General features: G+C 37.7%; 1 protein-coding gene across 2 annotated transcripts in view; it reads right to left on the bottom strand.

The window, feature by feature from the left end:
• PRKN (parkin RBR E3 ubiquitin protein ligase) overlaps positions 1-19,919 on the bottom strand; it is a 722,467-nt gene that overhangs the window by 569,389 nt on the left and 133,159 nt on the right. For both annotated transcript variants that reach the window (XM_054062010.1, XM_054062009.1), the window contains exon 2: positions 10,605-10,768. In XM_054062010.1, the coding sequence (XP_053917985.1) occupies positions 10,605-10,768 (164 nt within the window). The remainder of the gene's footprint in view (positions 1-10,604; positions 10,769-19,919) is intronic.

Raw genomic sequence — 19,919 nt, forward strand, 5'->3', positions numbered from 1 at the left:
CAAAACAAGCCTCAAAAGCAAACCAAATCGTTCATTTTAGGAAAAGTTATTTCTCTTTCAGATCCTCTCTCTTCTAAACTCTAATGCAACTACTCTCCTGCACTAGAAATCCTAATGTTGACTGCTAGTCTCCCATACAGTGCAACTTTAAAACTGCAGATACTGGCCTTACTGTGAGCTAGGGTATATCCTGCAGGGCTATTACTGTTCTCTGCTGCTAGAAAAGTTCAATTTTTAGCTGTAACTATAAATACACAATACATCACACTAAATTACCTTACAATGGAAGTAGCATGTCTCCTAATGCAGTGAAATAACAGAACATATGAAAGTTTCCATTAATGTGAACAAAGTGAACTCCCTCTCCAGTTCTATATTTCATTTATTTATTGATAGCATTTTTTTCAATATTTTCTATAGGCTGTAGGGGCCTTGCAAAGTCAATCCTTCTTTTTAATAGAAAAATAACATTTCTGAGAGATTTGAATTATGTCAGGAGATAAGTAATTCACAGACTACTTTATGACTGACATATATACACTCAGAGACACAAAGATATTAAATCCTGTGGCTACTTGAGGTATGAACCCATTCTGTGTCAATCTTTCTCCATTTGTTTCTGGAGACTGACACTGTGCCAGTGCTCACCAGTCAGAAATGCATCAATCCTTCAGAGAAACAGGCGAGAGAACTTTCATTTGCATTCACTTAAATAGATGAGATCAGCAATGAATTCCATCAGAAATGAACACTTCTGGGGATGCTGCTTTTATTACCTCTGCAGTGATAAAGGATGGCATTTACAGGATGGTCCTCTGAAAACCAAGTGCACAAATCATTGCAGGCATATAGTATAGGTACTAATACAGTTATGTGTTACTGCATCCAGTTTCTCCACTCTTCTGAAATCAGAATTAGAACTCATAGCTCTAATTTACAATAAGGCTAAGTGCTTACCTGGCTGAATAGTGCTTACATGGCCAACATTTCTGGTTGAAAAGATATCCCACTAAATCAACAGTTTAGCTCAACCTCCCCAAATCTTGTTTCCTATAATATATTTAGACTTGCACGCAATTCTGCATTGCATAGTTCTTCAGTTGCCTTGTGAGATTATAGGACAACAATTCCCAGTAGCTGATTTCATTATAAATGCTAATATTGAGTATGCTGAGCAAGTTTAAACATAATATTTTGTTTGAATTTATTGTTGTAGGTAATGCACTCACAGCCTACCTCAAGTGAGGCAAATGAGCTGCAGTGCTTCCTAAATCTGTTTCTCAGACAATAGACTTGCATGGATTACTGCTCTTCAGTTTGGATTTTTTTCTCTTCTTTAAAAATGTACTGAACAAAGTTCTAGTCTTTAAAAAAAAAAAAAAATCACCATTTTTCAAGGGAGAAGTCTTTAATCTTAGCTAATGATAAGCTTAAGAAATTACTTAGGTCTGGTGACCCACTAAGTGGGTCTACCACTAAGGCAGATTTCTGTATGCGATCACTCAGCTTTGGAAGGCAGTAACATGTTCATTTGTTATTTTTGGTGTCAGGCCTTGAATGTAGTTCTTTATATTCTCCCCCAGTAGCCTTACATTGTGAATTATATTAACACACAGAAAATTTCCAATTCCAACAGTTACTGGAAAATTTGTAAATGTTGTCTTACTGGTGGTTATTGTCAATTCATATGCTTTTGTAATCCAGTTCCTTGGTTTTCCTTGCTTTTGCAGTCATCTCTAACGTATCTTAACCTTCACCTTATCTCTTGCTTACCTGCCTGGTAGCACAACATCAGATGCTTCATAAACCCTGCTATATAATAGATTTTTCTTCAGTTCTTCAATCTCCCTCACATTCAGCAAATGCCATACAATTAAGCATAACCCTTTCTGTTGAACGTTTCAGGTCTACCTGAACCCTTTATATCTGAAATATCCACAATCCTTCTAACCTTCTTATACTCAGTCTTGAAATGTTTACATCAGCATGACACATATTTCTATATCTATCCTTTTCCCCCCCTTGTGATTCCGCTGCTTTGTTGTACCACTTCCTCTCTTTCTGGGTTTGTCATAGTGAAATGCATTGAAAATCTTCCTATCACAGCAGAAAAATTTAGAAAATTGTTTTAAGAAAACTAACAGAAGTTTCCACTACTACTTGCTGCCCAGAAACAAGACTTACATAGAAAATTACATGAAAATTCCCATATTAAAAACACGATCATCTTTATACATTCAGAAGAAACACACTACAGTTTTCATTATTAATAAAGAAAAATGGAACACTTTCACAAAGAATAACTCTTCCAATGATGTATATTCAATCGGTCATTTAAATTTATTTATTGCCATTTACTGTCATTGAGACATTTTTGCTATAAAATTATGACAGTAGAAATATTAAAATATTTTAAATTTGATTGATTCTTCCTTTCCTGAAGCTCAGACACCTTAAATTATGTGTGCTTAAACTGTAGTAATAAATACAGGCTCTAAGAGAAATGTTAAACAAAGACCCCAAATCACCATCTAGTGTAATGAAAATAATGTAGGAATAAAGGTTACATGATGTTGGCTAAAGAGGAAGGTAGCTATTATTTTCTGTACCTAAACATACTTACATACATTCATCTGTTTTGTACTCACAATATGTTGCATACTGTGAAAGATACAAATAAATAGATTGATATGTTAAAGATGCTAAGGTATTACAGTAAAAATATTTTATAGGATAATTTGGGATGAGCTGCATAAGAAACAAATCACAAAGTCAGAGCTCTGGTATATCACACATACAAAATATATGACAATAAAACTTTTATATGTTTCCATCATGTTAGTTTATGTCTACTAGTCAATAGGGAAATCTGTATTAGAAATGTTCTTGAGGTTTAAAGATGTTTTACTATTGGTATCTTTTTTTATATTAATTCTACCATATAACTAGCAACTGTGGTGTCAGGTACATGTCTCTTCATGAGAAGTGTAACCTCATCAATCAAAAAGCTGCCAACATTTACATACCTTTTCAAAACTACCTAAAATAAGTTAATAAGCTTTTATGTATTATCACACATGCATAGACAAACCAATATGAAGATAGGCATGAAGTCCATCTCACAAGAGGGCCTGGCTGTGTTCCTGACAGGAACACACCTGTTGGAGATGAGAATATCCTCCCTAGATTTCACACAAGGCCACCTCCACTACCTGCAGATTACCCTGTAACTCTACAGCCTCCTACAGATCTGTCAGCTTCTTGGTTAGATACAAGACAACCAGAAAACAAGGTCAGCAGTTAGAATCATAGAATGGTTTGAGTTGGAAGGGACCTTCAAGATGACCTAATTCCAACTCCCCTGCCATGAGCACGGACACCTCCCACCATACCAGGCTGCCCAAGACCCCATCCAACCTGGCCTTGAACACTTCCAGGGTGGGGGCATTTACAACTTCCCTGTTTCAGTGCCTCACTGGCCTGATGGTGAAGAATTTCCTCCTAATGTCTAGTCTTAACCTTCCCCTCTCCAATGTATAGCCATTCTCCCTCATCCTATCACTACAGGCCTTTGTAAGAAGTCCCTCCCCAGCTTTCCTGTACCCCTTTAGGTACTGGAAGTTATCACAGAAACACATCATCCAACGAGAGACAGAAAGCCCAAGAAGAAGAAACTATCAGCTCACAGACAGGTAGAGCAAGTCCACAAGGCAACTTAGTTTTCTCACTCAGGCTGGGGAAGGGAAAGATTAGAAACAATCATTAGTTTCCTAAGCTGTTTTAACACTGCAGTGGGCAAGGAATATTGGAAGTAAACAGGATTTCAAAGAACTGAAATTGATTTGTAAAGGCTGAAATGGAAGTAAAAGTCACTTGAACTGTGGGAAACTAAAAATACGAAAAGCAGCACAAGTGAGGAAAACACTGACCAATTCATTCAGGAACAGCACTGGAAACTGGACTCAGCAGGAATGGGAAGTCACATCTGTACTTCTGTGGATGGAAGGTACAGCATATCACAGTAACTGAGGAGCTTCCTCGGGACAGTAAGGATCATGTGTGTGAAAGAGAAAAAGGGAGAGAGAAGAGGAGGGAAAGAATGAGTGAGACAGAAAATGAGGGAGAGCGGGTGAGAGGGAGAATATTGGTTCACAGAAGAACAATGGCACCACTCTCACTAGATCAATGAGCCAATGTTTTACCTGAAAAAAACTGAATAACAACCTTTTCTGCATATGAAGAAATTGAAAATTATTTCATTTGAGGAACAAGTACTTTTACTGCTTTATTTAGTCTAAATGAGGAGAGAAAATTGCATTGCTCTGTTGATCTGCTTATTACCAATTTATTTTTTTAGAAAACATTTCCCATTCATTTCTTCAACAGGCTTGTAGAGGTCATAAGAAACCTTCTGGGAACTGTAAATTAATTGGGAGTTGCTCCAATGAAATGATATATAAGGAATTAATACACTTACTTTTGCTTCAATAACTCCTAAAATAATTGCTTTCTTTCTCTTTAAGGTTGTGTTAGTGTAATTTTTTTTAGAACCAATGTTATTTATTTTCACAGGGCCTTTGCTGTTATAATGAAACAACTCTGTTCTTTTGATTTCTTCTCTCCCTCCACTCACTCCCATCAAAGGCGCTCCTGATGGGAATAATTCTGCATCTCCTGGAGGTAGAGGTTAATGTGTGATGAAAACTCTAATCAGATTTGAAGCATCTAAAGTTTCCCTCCCGCATTTGCACTTAAAATGATAGAGAAAGCATGAAAAACAAAAATAAAAGAAGAAGAAAACACAGAATGGTGTACTAAATAGCTGTGTGACCTTGATAATTACAAATAGGAATGTATTACAGATGACATTTCAGATGATTAGAGCTGTAAAAATTTAAGTAAAATTAAGACTAAAGGGAAGAAATTATAATGGCAAGTGACTACATTCCACCTTTCTGTTAAGGAGGCAGATTTGATATGCTACCTGCTATTTTAAAATACCTTTCCAGCACTGCATTTTCCATCTCTCCCTTTATGATTTTATTTTCCAGAGAGAAAACTCTCAATGTTAAAAAATAATCCATAGATACTCTGCAAAGTAAGAAAAGTTTGCAAAGAAAACCCTGTCATATTTCCTTTTCAATCATCAGCAGACCAACTGACACATTTCAGACATGTCAGAAGAATCCAGAAGGTACGAGCAATGCTCAAGGCCATCCTAGATGCTGCAGCAGCCTCAAGTATGGCCCAATCGCTATCTGGAGTTATCAAATGACGTGAAGATAATTTATCTCTTATTTAGCTACAGCTAAATCTTTTTCATAGTCTCCTACTTCCAGGAAAAACTTATCATAAAAAGAATAGAACAGCAATGTATTTAAAAGCAGAATGGAAAAGTGCTACTGGGCTTGAACACCTAATTTATTAATACTTTTAGATTTTGATCTGCCAGAACACTTAACAAGCAATATATCCTCTTAGCTAGATATGGAAAATCTGTAGACCTGAGCTGGCCCTGACTTAATTTCCTACTAAATATGGCTACCTGGTACATTCCACGTTCATTATGGGCGTTTAATGCCATGAGGCCCATCACACGTCTTGGATAATCTTATTCAACATGTAGAGTTTGTGTCGTCACATACAGTGAGTCTGTAGGTATCAAAAGAATCAAGAGAGAGCAGTATGGTTATCCACATCACTTAGCCAAGTCCACACCACTTCGCAACACAGATGGCATCTCTAGATTTTCTTTATTTCTATACTGTACCCAAGTATTCTTCAGCTGGCTTTTTTTTCTGTTTTGAAGAAGTACAATACACATTTCTTCCAGCTTTACAAGAAAGAAAATATCCACAGGCTGATCAAGTATTGACCCAAAATACTGATTTAAATACAATCACATAAAATAATTTTCTCTCTTTAAATTTCATATAGTATGATTGATTCAGTCAGAATTTCTGAGGGGAAAATCTCTCCAAATAGCATTTATGTATGCAAATATTGGCTCAACTGTATTCTGTAACCCAGAGAACTGCTGAATATCAAAGATATTCCCGTAAGTGATTTGGTATCCTATATACAAAACTGCAGGTTGTAACAAAAGGCACAAGTTGTTGTGTATGTTAAAAGATTCATACTAATCTAAGTGTTCATGGGTTTATAACTAAATCTGAGCACATAGGGGTTCTTTGCTACTTAGGGACACATTTTGCCCCATGTCTTCCGGTTTCTCCTTTGTGCTTTCAGTAAACTCAAAACAGAGAAATGCAAGAACTGCTGGAAGCTCTGCTGTGCTGAGTTGTACTTAGACAGTAAGAAAGTCACCATACCTTTAGGTACCCAAGGTCCTTCTTCACAATGCAATGTTCCATTGTTCAAATATTTGTGCTAAAAAAGTTGTTCATTGAGAACAATGGTATTAATGATAAGTATTTTCATAAGAGAGAGAGGAACTGGGATGCATTGTAACAAGGTGCTCTCTGTCCTTGATTTTTTTCACACAATAGCACTGGAAAGTGCTTTCAGTAGACCCAGGTAACCTCTGGATTGACCTCTAATGCTTACTATTCAGAAACCCTTCCACATCATAGCATACTTTTCCCAAACCATTGTCAAACTGCAGCACGCTAGCATTATTTACAGCACCATTTCTCCCCTACCAATTCACTTTTCCCTCCTCTGTAGAGATGGTCATCTCTGTTGCTACAGTTATGCCACTCCTTTTTACTCATTTTCAGTTTTGCCCATCAGCTCATGTACTAGTGCTTAACAATATTTCTATTCATGTTTGTTTGTTTCTTGAAAGTATGTATAAATAATTTCAGAAAAGCAGCTACATGGATGGATGCTGCTAAGGTCAAATTCATGCAAAGCCTATGCTCCAAGACTCGAGTCTATGCTCCAGTTAAATGCAAGCTAGCTCTTGATTTGGAAGCTGTCTCAAAGAAGCACCATGCTAAAACTAACAAGTCCTGCCACTAATCCCATATGTAGTATTTTTCTGTTGCAAAGAATTGCATTTTCTACATTTGCCTCACAGAAGAAAGACTGTCAGAAAGAAATGGTACTGGATTGGGAAACAGAAGACTTAATTCTATCCCTGTTTTGCTACTGACTGTGAACAAGCCAGGCTACTGATTCGCATCACATCATTTGTCTGCCTTATTCATTTATACTGTGAGCCCTGCAAGGCAGGGAATATCTCTTACAAACTGTTTACAAAGCGCTTATTCATGCAAGGGGATTTTGAGTTCTCCAAGAAAGGGCAAGCCTCTACTAACGTAATACTCCTTCTAATATCAACAGTAAATTTCAAATTGTTTGCATTAAGTAAAATTGTGCATAAATAAATTTTACATACTTTGCTTCCAGAAGGCTTGTCAACTAATTTTGTCATTCTTAGAGGCAAGGAGAACATTGTTGTAAGCAGTCATCTCCTGCTACAGCATTTAAATATTCCTGATATGCAGCTAAATCCTGTTTATTGCTTTCATGAGCATGTTATGGTTCTATTCCTTTTCGCCATTACAATTACTACAAGAAGATCTGACCACTGGACACAGGTACGTTGTCACATATCTATGACAGCCTTCTGAAAGAATTCCTATTTTGGGTACATATAAATTCATTCCTCTATTCATTCCAAAGTGAACTGTAATCAGCAGGGAGCTCACCGTCATTCTTCAGAATATTTAGCATCCTTAAAGTACAACTTTTGCCGTGCTTTTAGTAAGTAGCTTACTCCTCTAATTCCATCCTATGAGACCAAAATTTGCAGATCTCATACTCCATCCAGTCATTACCAATCTTTCCTTACAATGGCTCTGATTTCACCACTTGCCCCTTAGTCACTAAGACACTGATCGCCCCTGTACACAGTTGAATCAGTGTTAAGTCTTCCTCTCTTCTTTCAAGGGCAAAACACCTACCTGAGGTACCAAATTAAATGTCTCCACACATTTTTAATTTCTTTCCTTCCTACCATGTTTTTCTACTCTTGTTGTTGATATCAAATTATTTATTCAAGGTCTCAACTTGGCACCTTCTGTTTTATTTAAATTTCTCTTTAATGTTAGTCCTTTCCAGCTTTATTTCTTTTTTACAGGTTTCAGCTACCATGAAGGATTTTTCCTCTCTCCAAACAGGAAAACAAATGCAGCTTTCACATTCTCAGTTATGTTTTGTATCAATTGCCTAAGATCCTAAAGTAGCTGTCAAGCCAAATCTAGTTGTTCTGTTAGCTTTGAAACCAATAGTTTGCTATCCTGAAGTATTTCCTATATCCTTGCCCCATACTCCTGTGACTATCGCAGCTTTTTCTATGTCCTCTATCATCTTATTATCTGTAATAGTGTCAGTTCTCCTTCCTGACCTCTAGATTCTCCCACAGTATCTTGGACAAATAAGTCCAAAAAAAGTAATTTATGAAAAATGGAAAGACAAAATGGTCTTACTAGAAAGTCTAGGTTACCATAAAATGAAATAACTTTTAAAAAGTCAGCTAAGTAGAAATCTATATTGTATTTTTCTTATTCTGCATGCAAATCCATAGGTCTAGAAAACAAGATCTAGTTAAATTGCTTGTGCATAGTGTTAACTCTGAAATTACAGATGCAACATAAATGCCAGCAGTTAGTATTTCACTAGCACTTAAGTTTTACTAGCATTCAGCTGCTTATGCAAAAAGGTCCAAATAGCCTACTATAGAAAGTCAAACACCTCAAACGCTCAAATGTTCTTGTGCTGAAAAATTTCTACAGTAAAGAAACAAACATACACAAATATGACAGGAAAAAAAAAAAAACCCTGCAGACACAGAAGCAGAGTAAAATATACTTAAATAAGTATCAGGAATAAAAATGTAGTTGATACACTGCTGATGGTGCGAAGCATTCCAATATTTAGGACAGTTAAATACAGAAGTATGGATTATAGCATCTGAAACAACTTTTGAACTTCCTACCTGCTTTAGAAGCCAAGAGTCAAAGCAATAAGTCCAGGTCCAGTTTGCTAAATACCAATGGTAATTCTGACATCCCAATGAAATTCCTCAGTCATCAGCAGGACTGTATATTTGGAAAGGAATTTTTAATTTACCTTCCAGTAAATAGTACATTGTAGCTGACGACAAACTTGGCTGCCAGTGTAAAATGTGGCTCAAAATCTGTTTCATACTGGCATAAAATGGTAGTAACACCAATACCTACACCTTCTCAGGAAATACTAAGTGGTTAAGAAGGTCCTGACAGACATCCAAATCTAGCAACTGGCAACTGATAAATTTCTACAAATCACATTACATCTTTTTTTTTCATACTTGCATTTTCAGATAGATGTTTTCACATATAAGTGAAGAACATTACCGTTCATGCTGTGAATGTATGCATCAACACTACCCACAAGTGATGCATTGGAGACTGACAACTCGCATTTCTATACCTTCTTTTGTGTGCTGAAATTTCCTAAAACCCTTCGCAAAGCAATAAATATCATACCCAAGGAGAAACACTGATAGGTCATCAATATAATAGTGACTTTCTGTACCTAGGCTCAGCAGCCATCCTAAGTACAGCAATACTTCTGAAATATGAGTGCCAATTAATCTGAAATAGTTCTGCCTGTGAGGGATCTTTTATATAATCACCTGCACTACTACAGACTGCATCTGCAGTTCTTTGGTACCACTGCAGAAGGAAAGCAATTTCGTTAAATCAGTATTTGCACTCTATTCAAAGGTCAATAGGTTTCCCCAAGTTCCCCAAAAGTCTTAAATGTGTCACCTTACGCTGAGCCCTGGCTATCTGAGTTAACTGTCAAGCCCGCACACAGGGTTAACAGAAATATTTACAAAGCAACTGTCGCAGTACTGGTAATGGGAGAAGAGCAACAAGGAAAAGAAAGCTGAACCTATCTTTCCATGCTTACTATTGCTCACCACTGATGAACACCTCTCTGCATTTATTGAAGAGAACAGTTAGCTAACCTTCAGGAGCTGAAATTCAAATACCTACTTATAGCTGCTCTTCCATACTCCCTGTTCCTCTCTTAGCTTCACACGTTTATGAGTTCAGTGGTTTGGAGTACACTTCTGTGAGCTTTCTGATCTGGAACCATCCCTCCAGCAACGCATTCACCTGCGTGCGCACAGCAGCACATGGATCTGGAGCAGCCCTGTAGCTATCCTCCAGGGGTCACAATTGGGTTATAAATTCTATAAAATGTGATGACTGTGCAGCCTGATTTAGAGCAATTTATTCACATCCTTCTTCATTAAGATTCAAATAGCATAAGTAAGATAGAAATTGAACAGATACAGAAATTGTGCATGGCTTGCTTCTGTAGTCAGTAAACATTTATTCACCAGGCACAGCTCGCTCTCATGCTCTCCCTCTCGTATTCTCTCTCTTCCTCTATCTTTCCTACTTGCTGTTTTAATGCATAATTAAGAAGGTCAGAATTAATGAAGCAGTGTGGAGTAAAGTTCAAGGAATCCCCAGGCACTATTTATTCTATTAGATCTCAGGCATGAATGTCAGATTGGCAGCATTAGAGGCAGTGTAGCTGGCAGCAGTCCAGAAGCAAAGCTTCCAAGAGAGACTTACCTGCAGTGTCAAGTCATTGCTGAGCTCCCTCCCTGCAAAAATCACCCGCAGCTGGTCAGCTGGAACTCCCTGTCGCTGGGCAACCACCTCCTTCAGCTGGAGGATGCTGGAGTCTGAACCAACCTCCACCGGGAAGCCATGGCTTGAGTTGAACCTGACAAACACTAAGCAAGAGCAAAACACCTTTTAAAGCAAGCATTCCTCATGACTTGTTTGTACTAGAGTGACTACGAAAGGCTTCCTCTTCAATTTCAGGGAGCACGTACTATTTTCAGAAAAACGCTACAAATACTGCAGTGTACCATTTTAAAACCCATCACAGAATAGTTAGTGACCAATAAACAAAACCCACATGTTTCCCCTTGGCAGTGTTAGAAATTACAGAGTCCAGTCAGAATCAAGAGACCCGGTGAGGCAGCTGTCTAAGTAGTCGCTAATTGGCACAACAGATTTTCACTTCAGTCCTAAGCTTAGTGCACACAGGGCACACACACTTTGTGTGCCCCTAGTGCTCTACCCCACTGCATATAAAAAATAAATGCAGGAAATGGATGTATGCTTTAGAGCCAAAATGCATTAAATAATACAAGGGAAAAATATTCCTTGTTACACAGTAAATCACAGTCATACAAACTGGTTTCCCACAGATATAGTTCTACAGAAGATAATAATGGAGAGAAAAATCACATGCTAGCAGAAATGTTTGGGAGTGTTGTATTAGAGCACGGTCTTTTCAGAGTTCACTAAAATATCTGCAGTACATAACTCCTGCCGGCATCCACCTTCAGCACAGAAAATCACTACTGCACCAGTCATATAATTTTTAGAGCTGCAGCAACTGGTTTATACACCCAGAGAAGGCTGGCAAATAAACTCATAAGCTTCCTGCCATTCAGCTGGCAGAGCTGTTTTTCATAAGGAGTCTGAACGTGCTCATGGAGCCCATGGTCACAGAATGACTACAAGAACTATCAAAGAGGAAGAAACCTCATTACACCCAAATCAGTCACAGAGATTGTATGAACAGTAGGCATGTCCCCACCAGACTCCTTCAACCAATAGTTCCACAGGCAGGAAGCAAAGGAATTAGCAAACCCCAATATAAAACAAAAAAATCATTTATATCAATTAGGTGGTGGGTAGCTGTCACCTAAACTGCTTGGGTATTGATTTTAACAACCAGTCATCTTAAAGATTTATTTCCCATTCCCACTGCAATGTTTGGGCTGAAGACGCTATTCCTTTGCATTTCTGGTGACTGACAGAAGCATGAGCAGAAAAGTATAGATATAGTTTAAAGAAATAATTATTTTTAAACTGAAAAGTGGATTTTTATGATTTTTCAAACACTTCAAGTCTATCTGGCCACTACACAGTTATCAGATTCTTTAAGGGTAGTTGAACATATCTGAAAACTCTGCCATTGTTTTGCTGAGCAAAGAATGCTCAGCAAAATATCTGCAGTTTCTCAACTTCCAATTCAGATTTGCCTAATCTTTAAGGGACAAGGCTGTATACCAATAAAATTTTACACTACATTTCAAGTTTTGCACTTGAAAGTATCCTCTTAATGTACTAAAATGTAGGGTGAGATTGCATAATGCAGTGTCAGGCAGGGTGCAGCATATATGCCCTGAAGTGTGTTACAGTCTCCTGCAGTACATCTCATTACTGGATCTCTATTTAAAGGTTTTCTAGAAATAACTAAACTTTGCAAGCTATATATTCAGACTGTTCAGAAAAATCAGTGGAACATGAATTTTATTTTTATTGTGGTTTGGAGAGTAAAGGAGGACTTTATATGACAAAAAGTAGTTCCAGCCAGTGGAACACTCACATTGCTCAACTGTAAATAACTTTATCTGGGCCAGTAGCAAAACACATAGTTAAATCAGTGGAGATTTAATTATGGAGAAAATACTTTTTAATATGCTAATCTTTGACTATCTGACTATGTGCATATATTTTTTATACATTTATATAGATATGCTTGCATACGCACATAAAAAGCATACATGTGCAATCCCAAAGACTTCTTCCTAACTAATAAATAACCCTCTTTATCTTTAGTCCTATGAAAACCAGCGCTATTGGTTTTGGAAATGAAAAAAAGTTAGTAAGTGCATTGCCTCTGCAAATCGAATGTACTGGTAAGAAGAATCACAGAATCACCAGGTTGGAAAAGACCTCTGGGATCATTGAGTCCAACCATTCCTATCAACCACTAAACCATGTACTTGAGCATCTCGTCTACTCGTCTTTTAAATAAAATCCAGGGATTTTATTTAAAACCACCTCCCTGGGCAGCCTCTGCCAGTGCCCAATGAACCTTTTGGTGAAAAAGAAAGTAGTGGTAAGAAGAAAGTGCTTGATAAAAAAAGCATAAAGAAGCAGTGTCATTTATATTAATTATAAGGCAATACTCATTCTTAAAGACAGTATAAATCCAACATATTTCAAGCATAATTTATGTCCATCACCAACAATCTCCACCCGTTCCCTCAAATAAGTTTATTTTTATTCCCTTCCAACAGGTATACCTTCCTCCTCCCAATGTGTGTGAGGTAGCAGAAGTTTCAGTCTCATGCTTGTAACCACAAGCAAGCATGGGAAACAGGTGGGTGTGGTGCAACACTTTGCGCCTCACAGAAAATACTACAGCTACTCTCTTAAAAGCCTGAATAGCTAATTCAAAATAATGCCAGAATGCCAAACTTTGCTTGCTGGAAAGTTCTAATCACAAATATTTTGTCCTTAAATGCATTTATTCTATTACAAAATCTGCAATCCATCAACTCTTTTTAACATAATAGAACAGAAGAGATCTTTGCTTACTTGCACAGAGCATAAAAAGATTAAATACAAACCTTCTGCCTTCAGTGGAATAAAACCAGGTTTTCATCAGTATAATATTTCAAGCTGCCTTTTTGGGAAATAAAAACTTTTTCTTTTCTTCTTGACATTTCAAGTCAATAATTAAATCATCATCATCTAGTTGATACTCTTAACAGCCCACATCATTCACGAGATCACAGATGAAGTTATGCAGACATTTGAGACCTCTTCCAAAGAATATATCCTTTGAAAAGACTTGGAATTTAAAGTTTGTTTACTGCAAGTTAAATAAATACCGGCTTAACAGAAGATTAGAGAAATTACCTGAGGCCTAAACTACTGATGGAAATCTAAATGAAATAAATCACGTTACTGAAGTCAAGAAGTAGCCAAACTAAGCTGAAGAAAAGAGGCTCCGTTTGGATCAGCTCTCCTTCTCCTATATCTGGAAGAGGTGACAAACTGTAACACTAATCTGATAAAAGGAAACTTTGTGAGTCTTCACTGTCATCGCAAATGTAATCTCTGCAAATATCACAAGGCTCTGATTCCCAGAGGGATCAAGAGGTACCTAAGTGCTTTTGTAAATGTCTCTTGGTATCTATCTGAATCTCCACATGCCTTTAAAATACCAATTTTAAGTCCACACATTTCAAGCACAGTACTGAACAGAGGAAAGTGGTATAATTGAAAAGAGCAATATAAAAGAAGTACATATCTATTTCACTATGTCTTTCGATATCTAAAGTATACAACTTCATGCAATAATTTCAATTTTACATTTTAAGAAATTGGATAGTATTGGAGTTGGATAGTTTGGAAGTCTTAGGAAGTACACAAGGATTTCTAGAGGAACTTCCCATGCCTACTATGAAAAAACTCATTTCTTCAAGCATGTACCTACACAGCAAGAATTTTTTTGGTCTGGCATAACGACTCAAGTGGTGAAGATTGGCTTCTTTAAAGGCAGCAGGCTTACACCTTTGGCACACCACTTCTGCAAGCGTGGCAAAGGGAAAAGTTCGCAGTTCAGAGTGTAAGAGCAGGAAATGCATTTGTACTGAGCAATGCATCTTCCCCTAGAAACTGATACTGCAAAATCAGAATACAAGGAGTTGCAGGGTATATGAAATGCATTCAGGAACAAAGAAGACACAGAAGACTATATATAGAAAGGTTAAAGCTAGCTAACAGAATGTAACAAGCCTTCACAGAGGCTGGCAATTTAGGGAAACAGAAGTGAGAAGTAAAAAATGCACCCCTCCAACTCTCCCTGATGCCCTAACTGGACGACAGAGTAGAAGCACATGCAGAGGTAAATACTGAGTGGAATTAGAATCTTGATTCCCAGTTGTGGGAAGTTTCACCACTTTGACATTGGTTTTCATCTCAAATAAATAAAAAATTCAATATATTGACTTTTAATGGTTTCTCTATTATACGAGAAGTACAAAGTAAGTGTAAAAACATTTTCATTCTGTGGCAGTTCACGGAAAAAACTCCTTCTTTATTCTTACAGTCCTGTTGTCTGGACCCCTCGGTTTGTATTCTCTCTCTCAGAACAAAGTACCAGCACAAATCCCAGAAGGAAGTGGGTGCTGTGGTCATAAGGAAACACCAATGTTTCACGATGGACAGCAGCCCAGCAGTTATTTTAAATAAATGTTCTTGGGTTTTAGCTGATTTGTATTTGAATGACCAATAAAATTAAGGTGTTATCATCTCAGAAGGGACTTGCATTAATAAATTCATGTACAATGAGTCATTTCAATCGTATGAATACAATGCAGAAATGCACCAGTTCCCAAACAAAGTATTACTGTCCTGAAGATTTCGTGTTTCACCAACAGTATCACATCTCATTTTACCCAATATCAAAATGGAGTCAGCAGCATAATTAACCACTTAGGATACAATATGATGAATAACTTCCCCACAACATAATACAGGAATTGCTAATGAAGGAAATATAAGTGAAGAAGATTGTAACTAAAATCTTGGGTAGTTTAAGATATTACTGCTCCTGGCCATCTGTCCATCCCTTATGTTTGAGGTTGCTGCAGACAGAACTGTGATACTGAAATAAATGAGTATCTGTGCCTTTTTTAAAATCCAAGTTATTACTAACTCAGCTGGAAATTTAAGCAAATGCACATACAAACTGGTTAAAGTCAGACAGAAGTACATGGGGCAGGTGTGCAGGGGAGCTGCAGAATTTCAAGTGAAGTCTGGAAGAAAGCTGGTGGGCAGGAACCCCAACAGGATCTCAACAGGCCTTTTTGCAGGGCCCTGTGATCTATCAGCCTTTTATCTTTGGCAAGTCATACCAAAAGTTCAAAGCTTTGACCCCCGTTGTCATCAGTCCTACAAGTTTTCCAGTTCTGAATTGAGCAGATAAACACTGCATGTTGGAGAAGCTTAGACCCTGCTTGTGAAGAAACTGTGAAGGCACAGTGCCGATAGATAGAACCAAAATAACTGAAATGTGCCAAGAATGGGAAAAAAAAGTTTTAGATGTTTTTATATTGCTACATGTAAAACACAAGCTTTATTTTTAATTTTGACATAAAATAGGCATTTTTTTTACTTCCTAAGCAATGAATTAGACAACTGTGCTCTGCTGCACACCAAGCAAAAGCTAAAACCTACAATGTATGATCTGTGGCATTAGAATGCACGTTTAAAATTTAAGATATTATTGATGAGCAACTACATTGTATCTGTGATAACTATGACAGCTTCAAGTGCTCATTATTACCCTCTCTTCCTAGGGACAAAAAGAATAAAACCAAGGTTTAACCTAAAGACATTGTAAAATATGTGAAACCGGGTTTGATTTTAAAAAGCCCTCTCCCTGTTTGGGTCAGATGATAAGACTTTTGAAATACATTTTCCTAAGTCTGGGAAAAAAAGTCTTGTGACAGTATTTGCCTGTAGTGATCAATTCCTCTTTGGTTCAGCACTTGACCTGAGAACCCAGCCCTTCTTGGATCAGAAACGTATATCTAAATTATTTCACACTAAAAAGTATTATCTCTTCCTTTTCAATATTATGTCTTTCTCATAAATAGTGATTAATAACTTATACAGTATAAGTAACCAGTTTAGTGCAGATTAAAAACAGGGAAATGCCCAGAAAGCATTAAAAAAGGGAAAAGAAAGTAGAAATCAAGACAATGTATAATCCTTGCCATTTACTAGAGCACTGTGAAAATGTTCTACATGTCTCTTTGTTATGACATAACTGCACATCACTTCTTGAGACATAGGCTGAAGGCAGCTGTCCTAAATATCTTTTTTTATTTCATTAAATAAAATAATTTTTTTTCAGATGGTGAGGCTCCTGTATCTTCAATCATATGCCAAGATACTGTTCTATTATTTTAATCTTTATATTTAATGAACATAAGATACATTTGTAGGCACTTTATAAACCCCAAGTGAATGTCTGTTGCTGCCTGGAATTTCTACAACCTAAATTGTAGAAATGCAACTGTAGGATATATAGTGCAAGGAACTAGCAGCAGAACACAATATAATGTGATGGCAGTAAATCTCGCTCCACAAGGTTTTATTGTTATTTCCTGGTTTTCAGTGTGTCAAGGGAATGGCAAAAAGGGAAAGAAGTAAAGTCATAGATTAAAGAGGAACAAAAAATGAAAAGAAAAAGATGAGTTGGGGGGACAGTGCAAGTTGAAGTCATGTCTGTAAAGGAACAGCTCAGATCTCTGGCAGGCTAAATAATAAACAGCTAGTCAGCACTTGTTGTTGGAAGTCCAATTAAATGGTAAAACAATCTTGTGCAAAGTTCTTTGAAGTGTCTTTCCACAGCAGCTCCAGTAGCCTGGAACTGGTTGCAGTCTTTTTCTTCACAACTGGAGACCTTCCCAAGATGTTTTTCTCCCAGGAGCACCAGAGGGTAGGATGGTTAAGTTGGTTCCATTTTAATTTCTACCCTACCTCCACCGTAGTATCACAGTATCATAGTATCATAGTATAGTTAGGGTTAGAAGAGACCTTAAAGATCATCTAGTTCCAACCCCTCTGCCATGGGCAGTGACATCCCACTAAATCAGGCCGCCCAAGGCCCCATCCAACCTGACCTTGAACACCTCCAGGGATGGGGCAGCCACAACCTCCCCGGGCAGCCTGTGCCAGTGCCTCACCACTCTCATTCGTAGTAAAGAAATTCTTCCTAATGTCCAGTCTAAATCTGCCCCTCTCCAGTTTGTACCCATTCCCCCTGGTCCTATCCCCACAAGCCTTTACGAATAGCCCCTCTCCAGCTTTCCTGTAGCCTCCTTCAGATACTGGAAGGTCACTATAAGATCTCCTCTGAGACTTCTCATCTCCAGGATGAGTCCTGCTTTGGAGGCTACTGTCACTCTCACAAAGCTTTGACCAACTGGCTTGCACGATATTTTTCTTGACATACATATGTGATAAAATAAAATTCCATAGGAATGCATGTAGCTATTTCATCAGCTGGTAAAAACATCCTCAACTTTCTTCAAGAAAACTTTGCCAAAAGTTGCCAAATTCCAACAAATTGGATACAAGTTGAGATAGCAAGATCCTGAGACTTGACGCCTTTGCACCGAACATGCTGCCAACAATTCGCTTCTTCTATACAGAGGAAAATCTAGCTACAGAACCTCTGCTGTCTACACAAGGAGTGAGATAGTATCTCAGAGATAATGATTTCACACATTTCAGTCTGTATAGATGAAAATCCACACCTTAAACACTACCCTGAGATGAGCGGGTTGTCATTGCAGGTATCAGTGCATTGTCATGATGTTTTCCTGGCAAAACAGTCTGCTTTATATTTCGGACCAGGCCCAGACTGACAGGTACACAACAAAGTTATCTACGACTTAATAAGTTACCACTCATTGCTGAGCCATAACTGGCAGCATTAGGCTTCCTCAATCACTGCACTTGCAAAACAAAATTAATGCACATTAATGTAAGCCAGCTTCATAGCAGCAGCAGCAAAAGAGCCTACACTGGCAATAAGTGGCAACTTATTAAGCTAGAGTAATTTGGTTGCTTCTGATCATTTGTAAATTACCTTCACCTAACAAATTATTATATGATGTAGACACACGTAGACAGCAATGTAGTAATCTAACATAAACAATGTCTATAAAACCCCATCCTTCGTGAGGTTATTTCTCTCCTTAGCAAGGAATAAATGCTCTCACAGAAACCTATTTAGTTCTAGCTAACATTAAACTAAGTATTATAAACTAAGTATCATAAATTGTTTCTTGATAACTCAAATTTTAAGTTCGAGATTTCTGATTTATTTCTGTTTTATTTTCTTTCTAAATAAAAATCATGACTGACTTTTATTCAAACAACTGGTTGTGGAAAGCAATGCAGTAATACAATAATACAGTAATATTCATAAATGCTACATTTATATCTAATGACAGTTTTCTACAAAGTCATGAGCAGCATGGAAAAGGTGAGTAGGGACTGGGCACTCTCTTCCATTGCAAGGTTTAGGGGGCATCATATTAAGCTTGTCCATTTTTGTTCAAAGCAGAAAAGCATGAGATGTTTGCTTACACTACTCACAACAGACCCTCTGGAAAACCCCAGAGAACTGGTAGATGCAGGATGTATAACTTTGGCTCTAGGGGAGAAAAGAACCTGGCAGTTATTGCACAGGCACCTCAGTAATCTCTCTACCAAAAAGGCAGGGATGAAACATAATAGTATGAAATAAATAATTTCTAGATAGATCTTAGAAAGTCTATGTCTTCTAGCCATGTCCTGAGCCAAAGAGGAACTTATCATTGCAAGTACAATAAACAGTAAAAGACGTTGTCACAAGATTTTTTTTCCCATTCTTAGGAAAATACAAGCTCCTACCATTTGACTTAAAAATATCTGTCAGGGAGAAATACCATCAATGGTTCTCTACTGTCATTTTTCAGAATGGTCTCTTTGCTTACAGTTACTGCTGGAGATGATAACCCATGGGGTTAAACACAGGCTCTTGTTCTAAATGAATATGGCATCTGTTTTTATAGATTCATCGAATCATAGAATAGTTAGGGTTGGAAGGGACCTTAAAGATCATCTAGTTCCAACCCCTCTGCCATGGGCAGGGACATCCCACTAGATCACGCTGCCCAAGACCCCATCCAACCTGGCCTTGAACACCTCCAGGGAGGGGGCAGCCACAACCTCCCTGGGCAACCTGTGCCAGTATCTCACCAATCTTATAGTGAAGAAGTTCTTCCTAATGTCTAGTCTAAATCTGCTCCTCTTCAGTTTATACCCATTCCCCCTGGTCCTATCCTCACAAGCCTTTACGAATAGCCCCTCACCATCCTTTTAGATGTCCTCGGTTTGTATTTCCTCACGTACTCCACAGAATATAGCACTGAATAAAATTTAACAAGTAGGCAGGTTAACAGTTTCCTCCTGACTCTTCCTCACTGCCAAGTAATCCACACCAAGAAC

This window comes from Cuculus canorus, chromosome 3, assembly GCF_017976375.1.
Source record: "Cuculus canorus isolate bCucCan1 chromosome 3, bCucCan1.pri, whole genome shotgun sequence".
NCBI lineage: Eukaryota > Metazoa > Chordata > Aves > Cuculiformes > Cuculidae > Cuculus > Cuculus canorus.